Genomic DNA, 15,318 nt, shown 5'->3' on the forward strand with positions numbered 1-15,318 from the left:
TCAGGGAAGAGAGGGGAGGCGTGTTGTATATAGTACATCGGTTGAGAGTTTGCTGAGGAAGATGCTCAAGTTCAAAATAAGCAGCTTGTTGAATATCACCCAGCCTAAAGGGGGCATCACTAAAACCTGCATTTGTCTGATTGACTCTGGAACTCTTAGCACCTCAGCATGCTGCTCCCTTTATAATGTAATGCCCCAGGAGAAAAAAATATATAGATAAAGCTGTGTGTTTATATACGTAAGTATGTAAGTAAAAAGGTTTGTGTAAGAAAAAAAAACAGGTAAGAAAGATGAAAAGCGATAGCTTGTGAGTTTGTGTGTTGGACATTAAGAGGGTTTTTTTCCCCCTTAGATTTTCTATTTATGTATTATGTTAAGAAGTAAAGGCAAGTTGGAAGGGGAGACTTTGGAACTTTGCCTATATATTAATTTAATAAGTTTATTTTTTTGACTAAAGTATGTAAATTGCTTCTTTAAGATATTGAACTATTGTGACATCTAATTAAGAGTTCAGATAGTTTCAGAATTGGAAGCATTTCACTGTACTAAATGCAAGCTAGTTTCTCAGGCATGTTCTCTGAACATTTGAATCCTTATCTATTTTAATGGTTTAGATTTCAGCATCGTCTTCAGCAAATGAATGCATTTCAGTTAACGGAAAAATGTATTCCATCCTGAAGCAGCTAGGAAGTGGAGGTTCAAGTAAGGTAGGTGTCCTGAATATTTAAGGAACGGGTAAAAATATTTTAAACTTCCCTCTCTTTGTCTTTTTACCTTTTGAGGCCTTTTTTCTTAACTTCTAGGGGCCTGTATTTCCCTTGAGCCAAAAACTCCTTCTCATCCCCTTCTCCCCATCCCTTCCCCCCATCCCCTCCCCTCAACAAATGGCATATTTCTTTAGACCCACGTCTTAATTTCAGTTCCCTGCTCTTCCCTCCAATGTCCTATGATTCCATATTTCTTCTCTAAATAACATTAACGTTGACTTGGGGGTGGCAAATGACAGCTTCGTATTATCACCAGAGTCTTTCTAAAAGTGAGTCAGACTGTGATGTGAATAACTGCTATGCCTAGGATGATTCAGCAAGGTATTTGATTAATGGGTTTTGTTTTGTTCTGAGTTTTTCTTTTCAGAAACAGAATGTAGCAACACATGAATTTCTAGATTTGGAGTAGATCATTTCCTAAATTTATCTGAGTTCTAAATGTATGTGGTTCTAATTCTCTGGCTGGAAGGGATCTCAAAAGAGTTGTCTAAACTTCCTATCTTCAATTCTTCTCATTTTGTTCACTTAAATCCACTTAAATCAGATTTTTACTTTTACCTTCATTATTCACCAAACAATTGTTATCAAAATCACTAATGACCTCCATGTTTTTGCCAAAACTAATTGTTAGCCTTGAGTGTGGGTTACCTAGCAATTGGCACAGTTGGTTTTTCTTTCCTCACTGAAGCTTTTTTTCCCACTCGGCCTCTTTCAGTGTTCCTCCTGGCCAGCGACCGTTCCTTCTCTGTCCTCCTCATATCCCTGATCTGAATGGTGCAGAGCCCCTGAGCTCAGTTCTTGGCCTCTTTTCTTCTCTCTCTAAACTCACTCACTCCCTTGGTGTTTTCATCCAGTCTCGTGGTTTCATGTACCATGTACATGCTGACAATTCCCAAATCTGCATTTCCAGCTCAGACTTCTCCTTTGAATTCCAGGCTTACGTATCCAATTTGACTGCTCAGCATCTCTTCTTGGGTGTCTATAGATACTTAAAACTTAATATGTCCCAAGCCTAACTGCTGCTTCATAGTCTTTCCCATTTCAGTAAACGGCAGCTTCATCCTTCCAGTTGCTGGACCAAGCAGCCTGGGGTCGTCACTGACTGCACTTTCTCTCGACATTCACCCAGCCAATCATCAGTCTTACTGGTTCTACCTCAAAGTCTGTCCACAATCTGACTGTTCCTCACCACCTCCACTATTACCCCTTCGGCCAAAGTAGCTTCATCTTTTCACCTGAACTGTTACAGTCGCCCTCTAACTAGTCTCGCTGACTCAGTCCTTGCTCTCCTGGCCTATTTTAGCATAAGAGTCGATTTTCCTCGATACCCTCACATCTTTGCTGTAGTGTCTTCTCAATCAGTGCTTCCTTGACCATGCTCTACAACCCTAACTCCTACCTTCCAGTTGCCAGCAAGCTCCGTTCCCCTCTCCAGCTTTATTTTTCTCTGTAGCTCATCTGCTAATATGCTCTGTAATTGACTTATTTGGTTTTGTTGTTTGTGTCCCCTTGCACTTGAATGTGAGTTCCATCAGCGTAGGGATGTTTGTCTGATTTGCTCACCAATGTTTGCTCCGTTATCTAGAACAGTGGCTGGAAAAATAGCAAACACTGACGTGTTTGTTGAATGAAAAGCCCTCCTCAGCTGTTTTGCTACTCTTAAGTTGTTAAGGATGATACATGAAACACAGCCTGTTTGGTTCATTTTAAGTTTTATTATAATTTTTTAAGCCAGCTGACAATAACTAGACTTGCTTAAGATGTCTTGTTAACTTACTATAAATAAGGTGTATGCATTACCGTGTTTAGCAGTTGTTCAATAATATTAATTTCTGTGTACATTTCCTTTGTTCTCTTCCTTGCCTTACATTTTAGGCATGGGAATAAAAGGACGATGGAATTGATTTTTACCAACATATTTATTTATTTAGTAGCTGTTTTCAGAAGATGTACAATAATCTTAACAGTGTTTTAAACATTTTTTTCCTTGGAGGATAATGAAAATGTAAGCTTACTTAAGTCAAGGGCCAAGTGATAAAGCTATAACTGACCCATATTTTCTTAGTGCGATTGAATTATTATTTAATTATTATGACGGCGTTGTTGACAAAATCATCCCGCCTCAGGGAAAAGAGGGTAACATGCTTTATGAAACTAACATCGTTCATGCTGTCTATGCTAGAGTTTAGACAGTGACCAACTTATACCCTATTAAGAGCATTTAGAAAATTCATGGGGCTAGTGGGAATGTTCAAAGCACTAACCTTTCTAGTTCTTTCATTAACTTTCCATGAAACTGACAGATTCTAACTCTGACACTATAAGGCTGTTTACCTCACACAAAATGGCTTTCTGCTGTTTTAAAATTACTTTTCTTCCTTGCTACTTTCTGCCGCTTCTTGCCCTATCACTGTTTTATGCCCCTCCTCCTCTAATTTGCTTTCTGTGCAAGTAAAACTAGTAATACTTTGTTAGAGTTTTGTATTTAAAATGCAGGTAACTCAGCTGTACCTGACAGACTCTGCTTAACAGTGCACTTGAAATGCATGAACCTCATCTACGCTTTGGCTCTTTTCTCACTTCTTGCCAGTATCTGCTGGACAGTCATGGTTAATGGCTTTTAAATAAATGATGTTTTACTTCGGTGGGTGCAAGGAGATAAATGAATGCAATTTTTCTTGCTTACACTAGCATTTTGTATCTGAATTCTTGCATTTTAGAAGCCCCATCCCTGTTGCACGTTTGCTGAAAGTTAGACACATTAGAAGTGTTTTCGAAATGTACGATCTACCTCATCAATACTGCTTAGAAGTTGACTGTCATTATAGCCAGAGCAATTTGACCTGGACCTCAATATGCTGACAGGAGCATCTTGTTCCTGTCAACTTGATTTTGAAAATTGGACCTGATCTACTTTTTACAGCCGAGTATACTGATAGCTTACAATTAGTACCTATTTTAAAATATTCTCGACCACATGAATGAAATTGTCAACTCCAGGCACAATGGAATAAACACCATCTGTGCAATGAATTATCTTTATTACAGCCCTTAGTCTTCCTTAGCAGTTTTTAATGTCTTTTTCTGGTTGCAACATCTAACAGAGTGTTATGAATGTATATGAAATTTAAATTACCTTTCTTATACTTAGATAGGGCAACTACCTATGCCCATTGTCATAGGTAGTTGAGAATGTACTTTTACTCTCCTAACATGCTTTTTTTCCTTCTATACTCAAAATAAGCCCAGACATTTTAAATTATTCACATCAATAATCCTTAATCTAAGATTTTATCTGTTAATGTAGAAATATTGTGGCAGTATGTAAATAGTGTATTCTAACCTTTTTCATTTGTTCTACTCTATAGGTATTTCAGGTGTTGAATGGAAAGAAACAGATACATGCTATAAAGTATGTGAACTTAGAAGAAGCAGATAGCCAAACAATTGATAGTTACCGGAATGAAATTGCTTATCTGAATAAACTACAACAACACAGTGATAAAATCATCCGACTTTATGATTAGTAAGATTTTTTTTTTTTCACTTAAAAAGAAGACTTTTTTTGGCTCTAATTCTTAAGATAAATACTTCGTAAATCTTAGTAGTATAACCTAACCATTTATTGTTTTGTTGTTTTTGTTTGTTTTTAATGGCAGTGAAATCACAGATCAGTACATCTACATGGTAATGGAATGTGGAAATATTGATCTTAATACTTGGCTTAAAAAGAAAAAATCCATCAATCCATGGGAACGCAAGAGTTACTGGAAAAATATGTTGGAGGCAGTTCACACGATTCATCAACATGGTATTTTAAAATCTCTTCGTGTGTAAAATTAAACTATTCATTAGTGGTGCTATCTTAGAGAAATACACCTATAATTTTAAGGTATTGGTTATTGGCGCCTTTAGGCTAGATAAACTAAATATTTGGAAGTTTAATAAAGATGAAGGGACAAAACCATTTCTTTAAAATGTTGTTAACAGGGACTTCCCTTGGGGCGCAGTGGTTGAGAATCGCCTGCCAATGCAGGGGACACGGGTTCCAGCCCTGGTCCGGGAAGATCCCACATGCTGCGGAACAACTGAACCCGTGCGCCACAACTACTGAGTCCACACACCGCAACTACTAAAACCCGTGCGCTCTAGGGCCCGTGCTCCGCAACAAGAGAAGCCACCGCAATGAGAAGCCCGCGCACCGCAACAAAGAGTAGCCCCCGCTCGCGGCAACTAGAGAAAGCCCGCGCGCAGCAACGAAGACCCAACACAGCCAAAAATAAATTAATTAATTAAAAAAAAATGCTGTTAATGAGAGGATATAGTGCATGAACTCAAATCCCCACATCCATAAAGCATGCATAATAGGAAATGTATCTTTGTCAGTATTAACATAGTCCATAATCCTGGGTCTCCAAATACTTGGATTATAGCAGATATGAGACTGGGGTTCAGGTATCCTAAAAATCTGAGATTTTTTTTCACTTATTCTCCTAGTTGTTTTGTACTGTGTACCTTGTATGAGAGTTGGTTTTACTTTTTGTTTTTAACTGTTAGCCCTACATTCTGGGTTGGCTTTCACCTTACTTGGCCTTGGTTCTTTTTATGGCTTCTTTGCCTTTACCTTTTCCTTATTTTAAATAACTGATAATGTAGGTAATTGTAAATCGTCTCCTTGTGTCTCCCGTGCTATAAGTTAAAAGATAATTCACCAGTGTTGAAGATCAGGCTGTAGGGATGGATATGTGAGGAGCATTAGGGTCCTACCACCTGGCTGTGTAATTTACCGTGCTCTCTCGTGGGCAGTGAATCACAGTGGTTGTTAAGAGCATAAACTCTGAAGCCAGACTGCCTGGGTTCAACTCATGACACTGTTACTTAGGCTGTGTGACCTTGAACAGATTGCTTAAACTCTGCCTTAGTTTCCTCAGCTAAAAGTGGGGATAATAATAGTACTTAACCTCAGCATTGGTATGAGGGTTCAATGATTCAATACAAGTGACAAACTTCAAATAGTGCCTGGCACGTAGCAAGTGCTGTACGTTTGTAGTATACATTAAAAGTGAATATTTAATTTGATTGACTAATTAAAGGAATCAACTCAGCAGATTGTGAAATTTTTTTGTACTTAGGATGTTTAACATGGTCTAATATTATCATGGATTTTTATTTTGAAGGTATTGTTCACAGTGATCTGAAACCTGCTAACTTTCTGATAGTTGATGGAATGCTAAAGCTAATTGATTTTGGAATTGCAAACCAAATGCAACCAGATACAACAAGTATTGTTAAAGACTCTCAGGTAATGAATGGCTGGTTACCACACAGTAGAGTTCAATTCCTTTTCACCTTTGAGGTATTATTTTGCTAACGAGGATTTTATTTTTCCCTACTTCATTTTTCAAAGGATTTGAAGCCTTTTTACAAGAACAGATATTATAACTATAAAGAACAAATTAATCACATGATTAAGACAATTTTAGTATAGAAAGTCAAGATCCGGTAGAAATATATCCGGCAATTTGGAATGATTTTCCTATAGCTGAGGTAGAGAAGCAGTGACACCTGCCTTGGAAATCATCTCGGTCATTATCTAAAGTTCACCTGAAACTTTGTCTCAGTTTCCTGGTAGCAACCAAAGAGAGAATTGCAGTTTCATGTTTTTCATTGTCCATGAGGTAGAATGATTTCACTCTTCCAGAGAAGTAAAGCTTTCCCTATCACTTACATTTGGAAGAAAATTCTTAATTGGGCCTTCATATTGGAGACACCATAATAAATATACTCACTGCGTTTTTATAATAGGATATGCAATAGCAATCTTAATAAATTTGTCCCCATAAAAACTGAGGTGATGACAACCAAAGAATGACTAAAAATAATCCTGCTTGGGGCCAAGACGGCGTGTTTCATGTATACAGATTGCTGACGTGGATCTTCCTTAATCCTAGCAGTAAAACTGGATTCTTTTAGGAGTAGATGGGCAGCATGCCCTTCAAACAATTCTATTTGACAATCGCTTCTTTCTATATCAAAAATATGGCTGAACATTTAGTTGTAAATCAGCTTGACGATATCGTCTATGGTGAGGCTCTAAAGTATAGGTATTCTGTGTTTGAAAGCAGAATCATTTTAGAATAAAATGAATGCAGTGTAAGGTTGGCATACTCCTGCTGTGGAAAATCTTGCATAATGCAGACACCCATCTCATCTCTATTTGGACATGGGCCCAGGGAGACAAAGCTAGATTTTTGGTTGGTTGTTTGGTTTATTTAAAAATGTGTTCTGGGGCTTCTCTGGTGGCGCAGTGGTTGAGAGTCCGCCTGCCGATGCAGGGGACACGGGTTTGTGCCCCGGTCCGGGAAGATCCCACATGCCGCGGAGCGGCTGGGCCCGTGAGCCATGGCCGCTGAGCCTGGGCGTCCGGAGCCTGTGCTCCGCAACGGGAGAGGCCACAACAGTGAGAGGCCCACTTAGCGCAAAAAAAATAAATTAAAAAAAAAAAAAAAAAGTGTTCTGGGTCTATTCCAGCACAGAAATGAGCAACTGATCAATTCCTTCAAAGTTTATGGGCATTAATATAATTTTATCCTGGAAAGATTTATGGTTGCTGCCCACCATAAGAAATAGCTCAGCATTCTGTAAGGAGTCAATTATTTTTATTATGAATCTAATTTATTTTGCTGGAATTGTGAAGAAATTTATGTCTTAATATTTTTCTCAGTTATTAGAGTTTCTCAAATATATTAACTGAAACCTGTAACTATCCAAGTTGCCAAAAATCTGGCATTCGTGTTTTAAAAAATCTAAAGCAGAATGAAGTATTTTCATTGATTTCTGTGTTTTCTGTGATTTGGCAAGTAGGTTGGTACGGTTAATTATATGCCACCAGAAGCAATCAAAGATATGTCTTCCTCAAGAGAAAATGGGAAATCCAAATCGAAGGTACTGTAAGGTTATTTACATACCATTTCTCTGGCGCAAATAGGGAATGGGCTAGTCTCTGAATGAAATTAACGGATAACTGAAAAGTTATTTCTTTAAGTTCTAAAACTTTTTAGGCCATTACAGAGACCTTGCTTTATTAAGCAAACTGTCATGGGATTCAGTTTCACTTTTCTTTATTGATTTGATATTGTTCTTTTAATATTGTGCTTTTAATATGGTGATGCCTCACAATGTGCTCCTATAAGAAATGCACACAGGATGTTTTTTGAGTTTTAAAAATAAAGAAAAAAAATAAGACTAAATTAGCTCTGATACGGGCACCTTAAATTAAATAACAGTGAACTGATAACCTTTGTTTCCTTTCTGATTCTTAAATTTTATTTACCATTTCTTCATTTGTTAATTTTCTGTTTCCAAGAGCAACTCTAGTAGGTAATATTCCCAGGTACCTTCCCACTTTTCTTATTTCACCACCTCTGTGAGCTTTTGTGTTAGCCTCGTTGGTGCCCCTTGCTGGGTCCATTCTGCCTGCCATGGTGCCTCTGGCTCCCAAGCTAATCCTTCTTTCTCTATACCAGTGTCTTCAAATGGATGCAAGCACACACCGCTGTGCAGTACCTGCGTTCAAGTCATAGATCTGCCTCTTTATCAACTGTCTTTGTGACTTAACTTGCCTAGTTTCTTCATCTGCAAGTTAGGCTTGCACACAGTACCTATTTTAAAAGTAATCGAGGATTAAATGAGAAAGAATATAGAGCACTTAGTACATTGTCCAGCTTGAAACAATTGCTTAATAAATGTGCTTTCATTTACTAAATTATATTTTCCTTCCTAGGAAATTGTGGCTTCTAAATATCTTTTCAAATAGCTGGCATAAAATTATGCCAAATAGTCTTATAAAAATTCTTTTTATACCTCTTTAGCTTCTCCTTTTCTTTTAATACTTAGATTTGTCTTTCTCTTTTTCTTGATTAGACTTGCCAGGGTTTTGTTAATTTTAAAGAACCAGGTCTTCATTTCATTTATTAATTCTATTTTCATTTGTCTTCTAATTAATTTCTGCTTTTATCTTTGTTATTTATATTCCCTTTAGGTTTCTCCTCCCAGCTTCTGCATTTAAATAATTGCTAATTTAATTTTAGTATTCTTCCTTATAATTAAAACATTAAAACTGAATTTTACTTTGAGTTTTACTTTAGCTGCTACTTCTAGCTTTTATGGTAGTGTTTATTTTCATTAATTTCCAAAATTTCTAATTTCAGTTTTAAAATTGTTTCATTCTTTGTTACTTTAAAATAAAATTTACTTTGAACTACATGTAGTGTTCAGATTCTTTTCAGTTATCAACTCAGTTCTTAAATAGGTAGTATTGGTCAATCTCAACTAGTGATTCTGAATAGAAGATAAATTTTTATCCCAACATGGGAGGTAATCCTTGTTATGGAAGAGTTCAAAGCCCCTCCCAGTCTCACTCTGTTCTCGAATTGCTTTCCGGTGAACAGGCTTGGCCATCTGGGGCTCCTGTTCTGAGGTCTGCTGGGCCCATTCATTACTCCTCTCTCCTCTCTGCTTCAAATGCCTCTACCACGCACGACCTGTGGCTGTGGGTAGTTTGTCTCCATTCACGTTCCGCTTTTATTTTAAATATTTTCCATATGTTTACGGTTTCGCTACCAGGTTGCTCTGTCTGTCTTATCTGGGGCTTTGGAGAGTTTGAAAACTACACGGCCACAGCCATTTTTCCAGAATCTGAAATTTTTTCTAATTCATGATTTAGTATCTAGAAATGGACTTATATTTCCAAGTGGTTAAATTGGAGGAAGAGGAGGTTATTTTTTATTAATTTTCAGTTTTCTTTGTGTTCAGATAACGGGATCTATTCTATCTGTCATGTTCTGAATGGCATGTTTAAATCTGCCCTCCTTCAAAGAATTTAATACAATATTTGCTTTATGTAGTTCTATTAAATGTAGTTTCAGTGCATAGAAGTTCATAACTGTCATCTCTTCTTGGTTGATTGTACCTTTTATCACTGTAAAATGGCTTTCTCTCTTCTGTTAGGAGCATGTTGCCATGTTCTCTTTTTCTAATATTAATGTTGCTGTCTCTGCTTTCGTTTCCTTTTTTTTCTTTCTTTCTTGCATTTGGTTATAGATGTCCATTTCTTTTTTCCTTGTACCTTTCTGTGTCATTAGGTTTAGATTAATCCTTTGTGTAGAGCATGTGGTTACATTTTGTTTTAATGCATATTGAGTATCTTTTAAAAGAGGAATTTAGCCATTCTCATTTATTATGCTCACTTCTGCGTTTGGTCTTAATCATGTTCTTTTAAAAGTCAAAAGCATAATTATGTTATAGTATCACATTATTTCTAATGAGATTATTTAATACAAAGAATATTTAATAATAAGTAATACTTATTGAGTACTTACTATATCAGAAACTATTCTCTATGCCTACCCATATCTCATGGTTACATCATTTAAGGCCCATGACAACGTACTTTTGTTATTTCTGTTTTAGAGATGAGGAAACAGAGACATGTAGAATTACTAGCTAGTGATAAGACCAGCATTCAAGCCCAGCCCAGCCCAGTCTGGCTCTATAGTTTGTGTTCTTAAGTGTAGGATAGCTCAACTTAAATAACCTTTTTAAAATCTATACGTATTTATATATTATGAATTTATATAAAAACTTATTTTAATTCAGTAATTTTGGGGAAAACATGTAAATTTAAAATGTGCACTTAGGGTTTTTAGTTTTGTGTTTGCACGGGCTGACAAGAATGTAATATTTTGTTTCGGTTGAAATATTTTGATTATGAGTTTGTTGAAAGATTTAAACGGAAGTTCATTTCTTTTGATAAAATAACCAAGTGTAATCAAAATGAGAAGAGGATGTTTTGTCATGAACATAGTCTAATGCTTGGACATTTATTGAGGTTTAGTTATGCTTTTAAATATTAGGGTGTGTGTGTATAATATTTTAATTTTATGTTAAAATAACAATAACTTCTTCTTCTTCTTTTTTTTTTTTTTTTAAACTTAGATAAGCCCCAGAAGTGATGTTTGGTCCTTAGGTTGCATTTTGTACTACATGACTTACGGGAAAACACCGTTTCAGCATATCATTAATCAGATTTCTAAGTTACATGCCATAATTGACCCTAATCATGAAATTGAATTTCCTGATATTCCAGAGAAAGATCTTCAAGATGTGTTAAAGGTAACATTAATAGTATATACATATAGAAGAACTATATTTCATGTAGTACTTAATTGTTTACTTAAAGAAATAGCTGAGGAAGTTCTCTGGCAGTCCAGTGGTTAGGACTCAGCACTTTCACTGCCATGGCCCGGGTTCAATCCCTGGTCAGGGAACTAAGATCCCACAAGCCGCATGGCACACCCAGAAAAGAAAAAAGAAAGAAAAAGAAATAGTTGAAATGATTGGAATTATGTAACTGGCTTAGATATAACTGAGAGGTCTATTGAGAGGAATTGCTTACTGAGTTAGTTTTTAAAGATGTGTTAAGTTCACTTTGAAGGTTTTTAAAACTTATGAATACTTGGAGATTTTGCAAAAATGACGTGTAAAATAATTTTGTCATTTCTAAGTAGGCTCTCTAGAAAGCAACTTCTGTAATATGATGCAGTCTGGGAAAATACTGTATCAGTATTGCATAAGAAAACTTGCTTCGTCTTTTAAAAAATTTATCTTTATTTTTGTAGTGTTGTTTAATAAGGGACCCTAAACAGAGGATCTCCATTCCTGAGCTCCTGGCACATCCATATGTTCAGATTCAAACTCATCCAGGTACTTCTTTAAAAATAAGTTTATTACCAGATTGCTAATATAAACAGCCTTCTGGCTGCTCTCCTCCTGCCTGCCTCCTTCCTTAAGGATATTCCTTAATGCTAAATACTAAAATAAATGAGATCACCTTTCTCTACCTGCTGGCATTCATTTTTACCTATCCTAGGTAAGGGGCTATGATCAGTGATAAGTTACAAGAATGCCAGTTATTGTGCTTTTAAACAGAATACATATTTATATATGAACTTATATTTTTCTTATTTGATACCAGTGTGCTATTGATTATATATATTATTTTACAGGGAACCAGATGGCTAAGGGAACCACTGAAGAAATGAAATATGTTCTGGGCCAACTTGTTGGCCTGAATTCTCCTAACTCCATTTTGAAAACTGCTAAAGTATGTCTATTCTTTGTCTACACTAATTTTAATCGTTTTGTATAATTTAGTGAGTTAGACACTTAAACAGGTAATGCAAAGGAAAGTTGGCCCAATCATCAGATCAGCTATGAAGTGTGGTTCTGTATTTATATACTTAACGTGTACTTTTTGACAAATACAGATTTATTTGATTTATATTCTTATGGTGCAGACAGCACAATTGAAAATGGATTGTCATATAGGGTGCACTGAGAAGACTGCTGTTGCGTCTCAACTGCAATAAATTCAATAAGGAATCTTAAATCGACACCATTTTTAACACAGCTTTTGGATTGTCATATAGGGTGCACTGAGAAGACTGCTGTTGGGTCTCAACTGGAATAAATTCAATAAGGAATCTTAAATCGACACCATTTTTAACACAGCTTTTGGATTGTCATATAGGGTGCACTGAGAAGACTGCTGTTGCGTCTCAACTGCAATAAATTCAATAAGGAATCTTAAATCGACACCATTTTTAACACAGCTTTTGGATTGTCATATAGGGTGCACTGAGAAGACTGCTGTTGCGTCTCAACTGGAATAAATTCAATAAGGAATCTTAAATCGACACCATTTTTAACACAGCTTTTGAATTCATTTTTTTCTAGCCAACTTTATTTTTAAACCATCGTAGAGAAATCACAGTACTTGTCACATGTAATGACTTCTGTGAGGCTGTATATAGCAGTCAGTACATTTCTCAAAGCAAATGTCTCAACTCTTTTAGTCTTCCAATGCCTCTTTATATCTATATCATAATTTTTTGGATCTCACTGACATCAAACACCTAGTCATTTCCAGAACACTAGGTATGCTTATTGACTTCAGTTACTAGTTATATATTTCAGTTATAACATTATTGTAAAATTATGGGAGCTTAAATTAAAATCACTGTTAGCTCTATGGATAGGGATAACACCAATCTAAGATGTTAAGAACTTGGATACAGTTTTGGAGGAATTTACTATATATTCACCATTATATTTGTATCCATATGATATAAGGTAAATTTTTTCTTAAATTTTCTCAAGTTCTGATAGCTAAATCAATGGCTTTAGGAATTGAAATTGGACAAAATTTGTTTTGTAATTTTTCTCTATGTTTCGTATCTCTATGTTTTAAATTTCTACCAGTGTATTGTTTAAAGCCTTTTATAAATAAAACTGAGGTGGGTTACCTTTATCACTAAGGTTATGTGTTCCTTGATGGCAAAGATATCTTTCATCTTCATAAATTAGATGTTGGCTTAGCCTTAAGTCCTTTACTAAATATGTAGATTTTAATATAGCTAATTATACTTATTTGTATAGCAGTTGTATTTTTTTTTTAATGTCTTCCATTCTTTAGTTTAAATATCAGCTGAAAGTATATTTCCTGATGAGTGTATTTTACAGTATAGGAATTTATCTAAGACTGGCTTTATTTAAGAAAAAGTAAGGTATCTTGTAATAACCTATAATGAAAAAGCACATGAAAAACAATATATAGAGAGAGGGATAGATAGATACAGATACAGATACAGATATAGATATAGATATAATCTGAATCACTTTGCTCTACACCAGACAGTAACACAATATTATAAATCAGCTGTACTTCAATTTTTAAAAAAAGAGTTTTGCTATGCAATATTGTACATCAACTATACTTCGATAAAAATAAACAATTTAAAAAGAGGTTTGTTGAAACAGAGAAGAAAAAGAAAAAGTAAGGGAGATTCAGAAGGCCTTGAGGATGCATATATATGCTTATAAATAGCTATGTTACATTTTTCTTACAGAAAGATTGATCTGCATCGCATGATTGCTGATTCTTAGGCCAAGCCAGCTGTTTAAAAATTTTTCATTATCTCCAATAGTGTATAAAATAATTTCCTAATTATAAGAACAAGGGAGAAATTTGTTACATATTAGAAGATGTGGAGTTAAACCTTTGTTAATCTGATATGGTAATACATTGAATTTTAAAAGCTTTACATCGGATGTGTGTTTTTAATTTCAGACTTTATATGAGCACTATAGTGGTGGTGAGAGTCATGATTCCTGTCCATCATCCAAGACTTTGGAAAAAAAATGGGGAAAAAAATGATTTGCAGCTCATAAACTCATGAACTGTCAGGTATCACCTGTAAAATACATTGGACTGTCATACTCTTGATTCTGTGTGGAAATCTACTCCTGAAGACAACTTCACTCTGAAATGTCATTGGCAGAAAAATTCAGTGGATTATCCTCAAAAGACAACTGTAAAAAACCACTAGTGACACTGTATGTATTAAATTGTAGAATTGTTTTCTCTTTTGTGCTTCCCTGTAAATCTAATCTATTTGGTATCATTTTCACACTTGGAATACTGGGTGAAAAGTGGAAATATTTTCTGAAGAACTATGTAAATAGGCTTTGTATAGTATAAAATGACACTAAAATGTCAAAGTTGTAGAACTGTTTTCTTCAAGCAAACATATTGTTGGTGAGGCAACAGAATTCTTAATAAAAATGGATTAAGGGGAAACATGAGAGTAGACCTTAGTAAATTAACTTTGGGGGAAAAAAATTCCAAAGTGTTCAAATTCTAAAATAGATTTCCAGTTGTTTTATGGCACTGATAATACTCCAGCATTTTAGGGCTTCACTTGGCTCTCTTAATTCTCCGTTTAATTCTTCATAATATCTATTGTTTTGGGTGTTCAGAGTATCATGCTGGATTCTAAGATGTAGGCTGTATAGGGCATGACCTCAATTGTACGACTTGCTTGGTAATGAGTAATTACAAATGTGGTCCCAGAATTTCTGAGTCTGAATCGAACAGATTACTTAAGGATATTACCATGTAGTATTCTTTTCCCCAATTTTTTCTTTAGCTTTTAAAACAGTGTTAGAGTCTCAGCAAAATTGAGGGGAAGGTGCAGAGATTTCCCATTTGAGCCCTGCCCCACACATGCACAGCCTCCCCCATACCACCAGAGTGGTACTTTAGTTACACGGAAGGGACCTACGTTGACGCACTGTGATAATCACCCGAAGCCTATAGTATACACATACCTAGTTCACGCTTGGCGGCGCGTGTTCTAGGGGTGTGGACAAATGTATGATAACATGTACCCATCATTATACTACTGTAAGAATATCTTCACTGCCTGAAAAATTCACTGTGCTCCACCTATTCATCCCTCCCCTACCCCCAACCCCCGAGAACCACTGATCTTTTTGCTGTTTCCATAGTTTTGCCCTTTCTAGAATGTCATACAGCTGGAATTATGCAGTACGTAGCCTTTCAGATTAGCTTCTTTCACTTAGCAATGTGCACTTAGTAGCATGCCCCCCCATGTCTTTTCATGGCTCGAGAGCTCATTTCTTTTTAGTG

The 15,318-nt window shown here is 35.8% G+C and overlaps 1 protein-coding gene across 2 annotated transcripts in view; it reads left to right on the forward strand.

Moving 5' to 3' along the window:
• The window catches only part of TTK (TTK protein kinase), a 39,769-nt gene extending 25,384 nt beyond the window's left edge, over nucleotides 1-14,385 (forward strand). For both annotated transcript variants that reach the window (XM_024757442.1, XM_024757443.1), the window contains exons 13-21: nucleotides 615-707; nucleotides 4,136-4,293; nucleotides 4,427-4,578; nucleotides 5,945-6,069; nucleotides 7,632-7,712; nucleotides 10,764-10,940; nucleotides 11,447-11,531; nucleotides 11,834-11,931; nucleotides 13,957-14,385. In XM_024757442.1, coding sequence (XP_024613210.1) covers nucleotides 615-707; nucleotides 4,136-4,293; nucleotides 4,427-4,578; nucleotides 5,945-6,069; nucleotides 7,632-7,712; nucleotides 10,764-10,940; nucleotides 11,447-11,531; nucleotides 11,834-11,931; nucleotides 13,957-14,043 — 1,056 coding nt within the window. In that variant the 3' untranslated portion in view covers nucleotides 14,044-14,385. The remainder of the gene's footprint in view (nucleotides 1-614; nucleotides 708-4,135; nucleotides 4,294-4,426; nucleotides 4,579-5,944; nucleotides 6,070-7,631; nucleotides 7,713-10,763; nucleotides 10,941-11,446; nucleotides 11,532-11,833; nucleotides 11,932-13,956) is intronic.
• Nucleotides 14,386-15,318: the final 933 nt, after the last annotated feature.

The sequence above is a fragment of the Neophocaena asiaeorientalis genome, unplaced genomic scaffold, assembly GCF_003031525.2.
Source record: "Neophocaena asiaeorientalis asiaeorientalis breed wild unplaced genomic scaffold, Neophocaena_asiaeorientalis_V1.1 scaffold253, whole genome shotgun sequence".
Classification (NCBI taxonomy): Eukaryota; Metazoa; Chordata; class Mammalia; order Artiodactyla; family Phocoenidae; genus Neophocaena; species Neophocaena asiaeorientalis.